Source organism: Gopherus flavomarginatus, chromosome 1 (assembly GCF_025201925.1).
Source record: "Gopherus flavomarginatus isolate rGopFla2 chromosome 1, rGopFla2.mat.asm, whole genome shotgun sequence".
Taxonomy (NCBI): domain Eukaryota; kingdom Metazoa; phylum Chordata; order Testudines; family Testudinidae; genus Gopherus; species Gopherus flavomarginatus.
The window spans coordinates 136,347,247-136,357,064 of NC_066617.1; the positions used below are offsets into that span (position 1 = coordinate 136,347,247).

Below are 9,818 nucleotides of genomic sequence, written 5' to 3' on the forward strand. Positions count from 1 at the left end.
TCTGAAAATCTAAGTGCACTATATCCACTGGATCTCCTTGGTTCACAGGCTTGTTGATCCCCTCAAAGAATTCTAGTAGATTGGTGAGGCACGATTTCCCTTTACTAAAACCATGTTGACTCTTCCTCATCAAATTATGTCCATCTGTATGTCTGACAATATTGTTCTTTATTATAGTTTCAGCCAGTTTGCCCGGTACTGAAGTCAGGCTTACAGGCCTGTAATTGCCGGGATCGCCCTTGGAGCCCTTTTTAAAAATTGGCAAGTATTTTTCTTTCATTCAGAACCTGCACCACCACCCTTTGCTGCAGTTTTCTTTCTCTCCCTTTCCATAACTGAAACATGTCTACACTCCTACCCCCAACAGTGGGGCAACTGCCTCCCAATCCCACCTGCCATGTACTGCTTCCTTTATATCCCACTCACTTGCCCTGTGCTTCTATATTCTGGGACCTTGTCAAAGGCTTTCTGAAACTCTAAGTACACTATATCCACTGGATCCCCTTGGTCCGCATGCTTGTTGACCCCCTCAGAGAATTCTAGTAGATTGGTGAGGCATAATTTCCCTTTACTAAAACCATGTTGACTCTTCCTCAACAAATTATGTTCATCTATATGTCTGACAATATTGTTCTTTATTATAGTTTCAACCAGTTTCAGGCACCCCTCTCACAAGACTATACTGAGACAAGAAGTGCACTATCGTCTTCATTTAGGAGCAGTAAAACCTGTCCATCTCCTCTCATGGGGAAAGGGTTTTACTCAAAGTATTTCCTCGTGCCATAGAAGGACATAGGGTGGAGATGGATCTTGGATCTAAGACTACTGAACAAATTCGTAAAGTCTCAGAAGTTCAGGATAGTGACTCTGGCAGCTATAATTCCTTATCTAGGGGCTGGAGATTGGTTTTTGGCCCTTGACCTACAGGTCACCTATTTCCATATAGTGATACATCACCCTCCCCACAGGAAACACCTGCATTTTACCATGGGTCAGGATAATTTTCAATACTGAGTACATCCCTGTTCTCAAAGATTCTAGCTGCTTACCTTTAGTGGGAAACTATTTTAGTCTTCCTATATTTGAACAATTGGCTACTCAGGGCTGACCTTATGAAGCAGTACAGATTGGTATCCTGATGGCCCTTTCTCTCTTCCAGGAATTGGGTCTTCAGCTAAATATTAAAAAAAAAAATCCATATTAGCACCTGTACAGAGAATACAGTTCATAGGGGTGTACTTGGATTAGTCGGCAGCCAGGGCTTACCTTCCCGCAGACAGATTCATAACTGTGTCTGATCTGGTTGGTTGGGACAGTTCAAGAAAGCCCCTGTACAATAAGGAACTGTTTGCAGCTCTTAGATCATATGGCTGATTGCACCTTTGTGACTGAGCATGCAAGACTAGGTCTCTGCTGCTTCCAGGGATGTCTCAGAAGGACCTATTCATCAGCCTGACACAGCCTGGACAAACAGGTCATGGTTCCCCTCCAGTTGAAGAACTCCTTAGATTGGCACAAAAATCAACTCAGTGTCTGTGCAGACATCCCTTTCATTGTCCTTTTCCAACAAATAATTGTGAATGGATGCATCACTATTGGGTTGGAGAGCATACCTGAATGGCCTGAGAAACCAGACTCCATATCAACCTGTTGGAATTCTGGGCAGTAAGGGATGCCTGCCTTCAGTTCCTACCCCTCATCGGGGCAAATCAATCAGGATCATGACAGACAATGTGGCTTGTATATTTTATATCGGCAAACAGGGAGGAGCAAGATCCCCCACCCTGTGCACTGATGCTGTAAATTTATGGAACTGGTATATAATCCATCAGATTCAGATCTCACCCGTTTACTCTACTGGAGTCCAGAATGTCACAGCCCATGTGCTCAGAGGAGCTTCTCCCAAGACTATGAATGGAAGTTGGACTTCCATGCATTCGCTCCAATACTGCTAATATTAAAAGTGGTGAACAAGATCAGACAACAAGACTAGGCTTATTTTTATACTACTGACATTGATGAGACAAGCTTGGTATCCTTACCTCCTTCACCTGTGTGTCCATCTGGTGTTCAAGCTTCCAACCACTCCTCATCTCCTCTCCCAGGATGCAAGTCATGTGCTTTACCTCAATCTAGGAGCCTTCCATCTCTGATCATGGTTTCTCCATGGCTTATAGGATTGGAGTCCACCTGCTCAACAGAGATACCACAAGTATTACTAAACAGCAGAATGGAGTCAACTTGAATAACTTATCTTCAGAAATGGAAAAGATCCAACCAGTGGTGTCACCATCGCTGACTTGTGCCTACATCCACCTTGTTCACAGCCAAACTGGATTACCTGCTGGACCTAAAGAAATTAGGGTTATCAGTTAACTGGATTAAGGTTCACCTGGTCTCAATATCAGCATTTCATTCTTCACTAGAAGGACTTTCCATATTTGCCCACCTTATGCCCTCAAGATTTTGAGGAGCTTCTATCTCCGGATTAAGGATCCCACTCCAACTTGGTTTCTCAACCTGCTACTCAAATATCTCATAAGACCTCCATTGAACCTATGGCAACCTACTCCTTATTTCATTTATCTGTGAAGAAGGTCTTTTCTAGTAGCTATCATGTTGGCCTGTAGGGTTGGGGAAATTGCGGCCTTGATGGCCCTCCTCCCCCATTTATGGTATCTTTCAAGGACTTACCTGAAGTGCTATTGGGTTTTCATTTTACCCAGTCCATTCATCAACTGGTGTTTTTCCCAAAACCACGTAAGTCTCAGCTGGAGACCTGTTTTCATACCTTAGAGGTTAGATGGGCATTAGCCTTCTATCGAAGTAGGAGCTAGCAGTTTTGAAAATCACCTAGACTGTTTGTCTCCATTGCTGAGAGATCCAATCTCTGCCCAGAGACTTTCAAGATGGATCTCTGGGTGTATTGTAACTTGCTATGACACAGCAGGTGCTCTATCCACCCTGGGGATAATAGCACACTCTGTGAGATCAGAAGCAATATCCACAGCTTTATTCAAAATCATTTTAGTGTCTGAGATATGTAGAGCTGCAACATGGGCCTCAGTGCATGCTTTTTCTAAGTATTATGCCTTGATCCATGCTGCCAGATTGGATGTGGCACTTGTAGTGCGGTACTGTCTTCAGTCATGGACTCCATTCTGAAGCTCACTTCCTCCTCCCTCTGGGGATACTACTTGGCAGTCACCTGAAGTGAAGCGCCCACAGAGACACTACTTGAAGAAGAGGCGACTCAACCTGTACAGTAATTGTAGTTCTTCCACTACCTGCCCTCCTCCTCTGATTTGGACAGTCTTTGTTTGATGTATGGATAGAGAAGGAATTGCTGAGGGTGGTTTGCCTGGTCAGCCCTATGTATCCTCGTTGTCCAGCATGAGGTTGTGTGGATAGCTGAATAGACACTGTTCAGGGTGAATAAAAATCAATGATTCTTTAAAAAAACAAAAGCAAAAAAAATTGTTTTCTTTAAATTGGATTTTTTTTATAAAATACTTTTTGAGGGGAAAGCCTATCTAAAGATAGATACATTATAGCTCAAAGATATCTCATAATGGAATAGGGATTTTAAAATCTAATTCTATAGTATCAGACAATATATTCAAGTAATGTTTAAGAAAAGTTTTATAAATGAGTTCCAGTAGTTCATGGATTAGGGACCTAATCTTATGGGGTTCCATGGGCTTCTATGTAGATTATTTAGATTAATCTTTCTATCTACCTAATGGGACCCAGTGCTCAGTCTAGAAGATACCATCAGAGATGCTTAGTTTTGCAGTTCTCAAACTGTGGATTTGTGTCTCCAGAGATAACATGGTCGTTAACAGCAAAAATGTTCTAAAATAAATAAATATATAGAGATGAGAAATAACAGATCTCAACTCTCTTGTCCCTCTGCAAATTTGTGTACACAGAGTCAATCCCTTACCTCTCTCTAAGGCCATGGCTACACTTGCAGGTGTGCAGCACTGGGAGTTACAGCTGTCTTCATACAGCTGTGTAGGGAAAGCGCTGCAGTGTGGCCACACTGACAGCTGACAGCGCTGCAGTGTGGCCACATTTGCAGCATTTGCAGCGGTGTTGGGAGTGGTGCATTATGGGCAGCTATCCCAGCGTTCAAGTGGCTGCAACGTGCTTTTCAAAAGGGGGGTGGGGTGGAGTGTGACAGGGAGCGTGGGGGAGACAGAGAGAGTGGATTTTTGGAGGTGACACTGTGTCAGCTCCCTGCCTTGCAAGTTCTAAGCACTGGAAGATACACAGCACCAACCTTCAATCATTTTAAAAGTTTCGACCCCTTCCCCCACCCCTCTCTTATTCACTAAATGCAAATAGCCTTCAGACTAGATAAGCAGCTGCTCCAAAACGGACTCCCCCCCCCCCCCGCCGTGTTGCTTCTCTCCTCAAGCAAACACTATCAAGCAGTGAACATTCCAAAGGAATTCCCCTGCCTGCCTCTGCTCGAGCAAACGAGCGGTGTTTGTTTTTTAGATAAGCAGCTCCGGGAGCCTGGAGTTCACAACAAAACAGCAGAGTGGCTGAACAGGCATTCTGGGATACCTCGGAGGCCAATTACAGCGCTTTTGGTGGTCACACTTGCGGAGCAGCGCTGCATCACCAACGCTGCAATCCTTATACCCGAGGCAGAGCAGGAGTACAGCCAACACTGCAGCCAGGGAGATGCAGCGCTGTATGTGCCTTGCAAGTGTGGACAGTGAGTAAGTTGCAGCACTGTAAACCCACCATCAGCGCTGCAACTCTCCAGTGTAGCCAAGGCCTAAAAGTGCAAAGTTTCAAGAAGTTCAATGAACAGAAGATTGTTGGGGGTGGAACAGATCTGGACAAGGAGAAGAAGTCTGGAGATAAGTGTGAGAAGGGAGGGACAGGCATTAGAATCAAAAGTGAAACTGTTTGAGCAGCATACTCCAGAAGTCTTGAGATCTTTCTGACTGTAGCCTTCATTGATTTGAGATCTACCATACCATTCTCTCACTAGAAGGGAAAGCCCATAATGGCAGTAAAAGAGACCCAGTTTGGGAATAAGAACCATTCAAGAAATACATGTTTGCTGCTGATGTTTTAAAGAGAGTCACACCAGTGAACTGGTGGAAGTCACTTAAACACTTGGATTCAGAGACTGTCGAAGTGATAATCTCACTTTTAACAGCAGTAGCTTCTTCTGCCAGTGTAGAAAGAATATTTTCTTCCTTTGGACTAATTCATTCCAAATTGAGAAATCGTTTGGGACCTGAAAAAGCAGGAAAGCTTGTTTTTCTTTTCCAGATTATGAACAAACAGGAAAATGAAGGTGAAGACGACTGAGTTAGCTGCAGAAGACAGTATTTTAAGTTTCTTATATTGACCAGGCTGACAGAGTCAATTTAATTTTTTTTTAAATACTTAATTGTACTTCCTTCTCTCCCTCCCTCTATTTTTAATTATTTTATTATGATAGCTCATTTGAAGGTTTCTTCACAATAAATTTGTTTTATGGGGGGGGAAATAGGAGTTGGAATTTCCACCCTGTCATAAATATAGAGGGAAGAGTAGCATAAAATCCCTCTTTGGCAGCTGTACTGAAATCACCTTACCTGTAAGAGGTTAAGCAGTTCAAATAACTTAGTTGGCACCTGACCAGAAGGACCAATGAGGAAAGAAGATACTTTCAAATGGTGGAGGGGAGGAAGAAGGATTTGTTTGTCGTTCTCTTTTGTTGTTTCTTCTCTGGACAGAGGGAGAAGCCATGAAGGTACAGTATCTCCTGAAAATATACCTGGAATAATCCATCTAAAACCACAGAAATTGTAAGTAGGGCAAGGAAATGCATTAGGTTATCTTTTGTTTTGGGCTTGTGAGTTTTCCTATGCTACAAAGGCAGTTTTATTCCTATTTTTGTAACTGTGAAGCTGAGTCCAGAGGAGAATCCTCTATGTTTTAAATCTTTTTATTACCCTATAAAGTTACCTTCCATCCTGATTTTGCAGGTGTGATTCTTTTACTTTTTTCTCTATAATAAAGTTCTTCTTTTAAGAACCTGTTTGATTTCAGTGTCCTGAAGACAAAGGGTCTGGTCTGTGCTCACCTTGCTAAGGCAATTAGTTGGTATATTATTCTCAAGCCTCCCCAGGAAAGGGGGTGAAGAGGCTTGGGGGATAGGGATTCTAAGTGACCCTTCCCTGAATTTTTGTGTAAATCACTTGGGTGGTGGTAGCAGTACCATCCAAGGACAAGGAGAGGAATTTGTGCCTTGGAGAAGTTTTAACCTAAACTGGTAGCATACAAGTTTAGGGGATCTTTCATGTGGGTCCCCACATCTGCACCCCAGAGTTCAGGGTGTGTGTGTGTGTGTGTGTGTGTAAACCCTGACACACCCCCACCTTAAATTTCCCATCATGGTGAGCAACGGCTTTTGCATTTGCTGCCCTTCACCTCATTAATGGGTGTGGCTTTCTGGATTAGCCAGCCATTGGTCTTCTAGGAACCTGTCTAAGATGCCGGTCCACAGTCATCTGGCACATATAGTGTATTTGTGTTCTCATTCCGTTGTTTTGGGTGAGATAAAATGATTATAGAATTAGGTAAAGGAAATATGTTATAGCCTATGTCATGACCATGATCTGTAATCGAGTTGTCTATGCTGCAAATCAAAAAAGTGTAGGCACACAGGTGCTGCTGTCTGTATCAGACAGCTGTATGCTAGCATAGCTAGACAGTTAGTAAAGATGGTCCAAACAGCAGTCTATTTGGTATACTCCTGGTTTGCCTCAGACGCTCTAGTTCAATAACAAGTCATTGAACTTGATTCAGGAATCACTGTATGAAATTCTATGGTCTGTGTTATGCAGGAAGTCAAACTAGATTATAAATGTTTCTCTCACCTTAAACTCTGTTAATCTTCATGAGCTCTTTGTTTTGGGGCTCATTAAATTCATCAGCTCCACTTGGAAACTGATGTTTTAAAACTAATCTTATTCTTGCACACACAGTACCCTTTGCCTGTGGATCTTGTCTGTACACAAGGCAGCTCCCAGTAAAGAACAAATCTGGTCCTTCAAATTGGGATGCTATCCAGTACACTAGATAATAAAGTGACTCTCCTCCATAGTTCCTGTCAGTGAAAGAGGTGTTTGACCCTCCCTCCCTGTCCCCCTTCCCTTTCTACCATTTTAGCTATAGCCATGCAGGCAGCTGGCTTTCTCCTAGAGAGACTGAAGGAGAAGGGGAGAGCATCTCAGATCTCCACTTATCACAAAATAAATTTATAAGTCAGTTAGGACTTTAGGCCCGTTGGGAGTGTGGGTATGGGGATAGAAATGATCCAAAGATTTCCCAAAACCTTGTTAGGTGAACCCTAGCACTTCCTAGGTTTGTAACCAAACCCAGCACTTAATTTCTGTGCACGCTGTTCTGCCATATTTTGTATGTGCATGAAGTCGACAGGAAGGACCTGATTCTCTGTTACATTCCACCAGTATTATACTAATGAACTCAGGTGATTCTAATGGAATTATGCAGGTGTTCCGTTGGAGTAAAGCAGTGTTGAATCAGGTCCAAGGAGTTCTGAGATAATTGTAAGAAAAAAACCCACTGTAAATCTTTCCCTTTTTCATCCCAGGTGTGTGTTTGATGTATGAAATCATGAAAAATGTGAGAGGATGGATTTTGTATATCTGCCACTTCACAGAGAACGTTTTGGCTAATTATATATTTTTTTAAGACCCATCAGTCATGGTTTGCTTTCATAATTGGATAATAAGTGTTCACCGATGAATCTGGATTTCATGAAGTGCTTTTCAAAAGAATTTTATAGCCTACGCGTAGTTATTAAAATGTATTAGATTTCAAAAGGCTTTTTGTTTTCTTGACAGCTGAAACCGTGACTATGTGTAGAACAGTCCTTGTGATTATGATTGATTTTCTTTTTCAGGGTGAAAGTTGTTCAGCTGATATGAAAGTCAGCGGTGAATCCAATCCTATTTGGCATCTCGTGAAAGAATGGAGAAAATTTTGCTTCAGAGTTCTGTCTGCTGTCTGTTCTGTGTGATCTTTTCAATTGTTACACCACAAAAATCAGTGTTAATATCACCATAAAGAGGTTGACACTAGCCCACAAATGTATAGAAATTCAGAGGTAAGGCTGAAATTCGACTTTAACCAACGCATGCTTAAGTATAGTAGCATATGTGACATGTAAGATCGTCTGATATCGATACCTCTTCTGTAGGGAGGGGGAAGACACAATTTCAGCCTTAACACTAAATTTCCCTCTTGTTAATACTATGTAATGTTCTCTTAGTTTTGGCTTTTTGTATAATTTAATTTGTTTCTTACTTTTTATGGTGATTACTTGGGGGTGGGGAGGGTGCTTTTAATCTACAGGCCTCATGTTGCTGATATTGCATCATCAGACCAAGATCAAGTTGAATTTGTGTTTGTCCTATGCATATGTTGCATACATTGTAACATCTCCCTTTAACCATTCTCCCAGAAGTTGTTAATATGTATTAGTGATACTGATATTTGCATTGCTGTTCTCTGTTTTGTCTCCTTTAAATTGTGACTAGAAAATATTAAGGGCCTTATTTCTTTACTAATGAATTGCAGCAACACCTCATTTTTTAAAAAAGAAACACTGGTTTTCAGTTACTTTTGAAGTCACTGAACTTACAGTGGGCCTGATCTCTAGTCAATGGAAGCTTTTCCTGGGTGCAATGAAGGAGTATACCCACTTGGTCTTATGTTCCCCTTTAACTCAAGACTAGCTTTAATTACGCTGTTAACGATGGCTTCAAGCCATAGTTTTTGCATACATAGGCATGGCAGAATTTGATTATTTTTTTAAATATAATATTGATGTTTATTTGTAAGTGTTTTTTCCTACTTTAGTGATTTTTTTACAGGTGCACAAAATTATGGATTTTAAGCATTTTTTGATTTCTGTAGATTTAAATATTGACAATTGCAGGAAATTATGGGGGTGCGTCAGAAAATGGGGCAAAGGGAGACAACAGTCAAGAGTAGACCTAAAGATTCAAAAAGTTAAAGCTTCATAGCCATTAAAACAAATTGTCAACATCATATGTTGAAATATACAAAAAAAAATCCTTAAATCAAACCCTGATAAGAAAATGCTGCTTGAGAACTTACTTTGCTTATCTGTAAATTTCAGTTATCAATGGAAATATTTTTTTCATATGTTTATGTATGGTAAAATTGACATTTACGGACATTGACCAATAAAAATCAAATCCTTCCAAGCGTATGTATATGCCATGTTGTCTTTGGGTGGGGGGAATCTAACAAAATGAGGGTGGAAAATGCTGACCAACCGTTAGCAACTGTGGAGCTAAGTGGCGCTCTGGTGATAAAGTAAGATTCCATTCTGGGATCAGAGGCTATAAGTGGATTGCAAAACGTATGTTTCAGTGAACCAGCATGTTGGATGATGGTTTCTTCATTCAATCCTTCTTCCCCGGAAGCTGGCAAATAATTTGATTTAAAAATACGTCGTGCTGGCCACAGCAGTGGTTTACCATTGGTATCCTTTTGCCATCTAGTTTGATGGGAAAAGCTATGGAATATTCCTAATACCTGCTGCTGTGAGAGCGCTTCTCCCTGACCCTTTTCTCCACATATAGATCCTCCTGTCTATGTCTAGGCTGCCGGATTGGTTTTCAGTTTTTGTTTGTTTGTTGGGCAGTACTTGGAAATTCCCCTGTGTCTTATCCCTGCCCCCAGGGCCGTCCCTAGTCATTTTGGCGCCCTATGTAGCCCCTGCCACGGATGTGTGTGTGTGTGTGGGG

General features: G+C 41.6%; 1 protein-coding gene across 4 annotated transcripts in view; it reads left to right on the forward strand.

Annotated features, from left to right (window-relative positions):
• The window catches only part of CREBL2 (cAMP responsive element binding protein like 2), a 39,533-nt gene extending 30,256 nt beyond the window's left edge, over window positions 1-9,277 (forward strand). For 2 of the 4 annotated variants that reach the window (XM_050966820.1, XM_050966841.1), the window contains 2 exons: window positions 178-261; window positions 7,943-9,277. In XM_050966820.1, the coding sequence (XP_050822777.1) occupies window positions 178-224 (47 nt within the window). In that variant the 3' untranslated portion in view covers window positions 225-261; window positions 7,943-9,277. Of the gene's footprint in view, window positions 1-177; window positions 262-5,747; window positions 5,820-7,942 lie in introns of all 4 variants that reach the window. The other 2 variants (XR_007776169.1, XM_050966829.1) reach the window with 2 other exon arrangements.
• The last annotated feature ends 541 nt before the right edge of the window (window positions 9,278-9,818 follow it).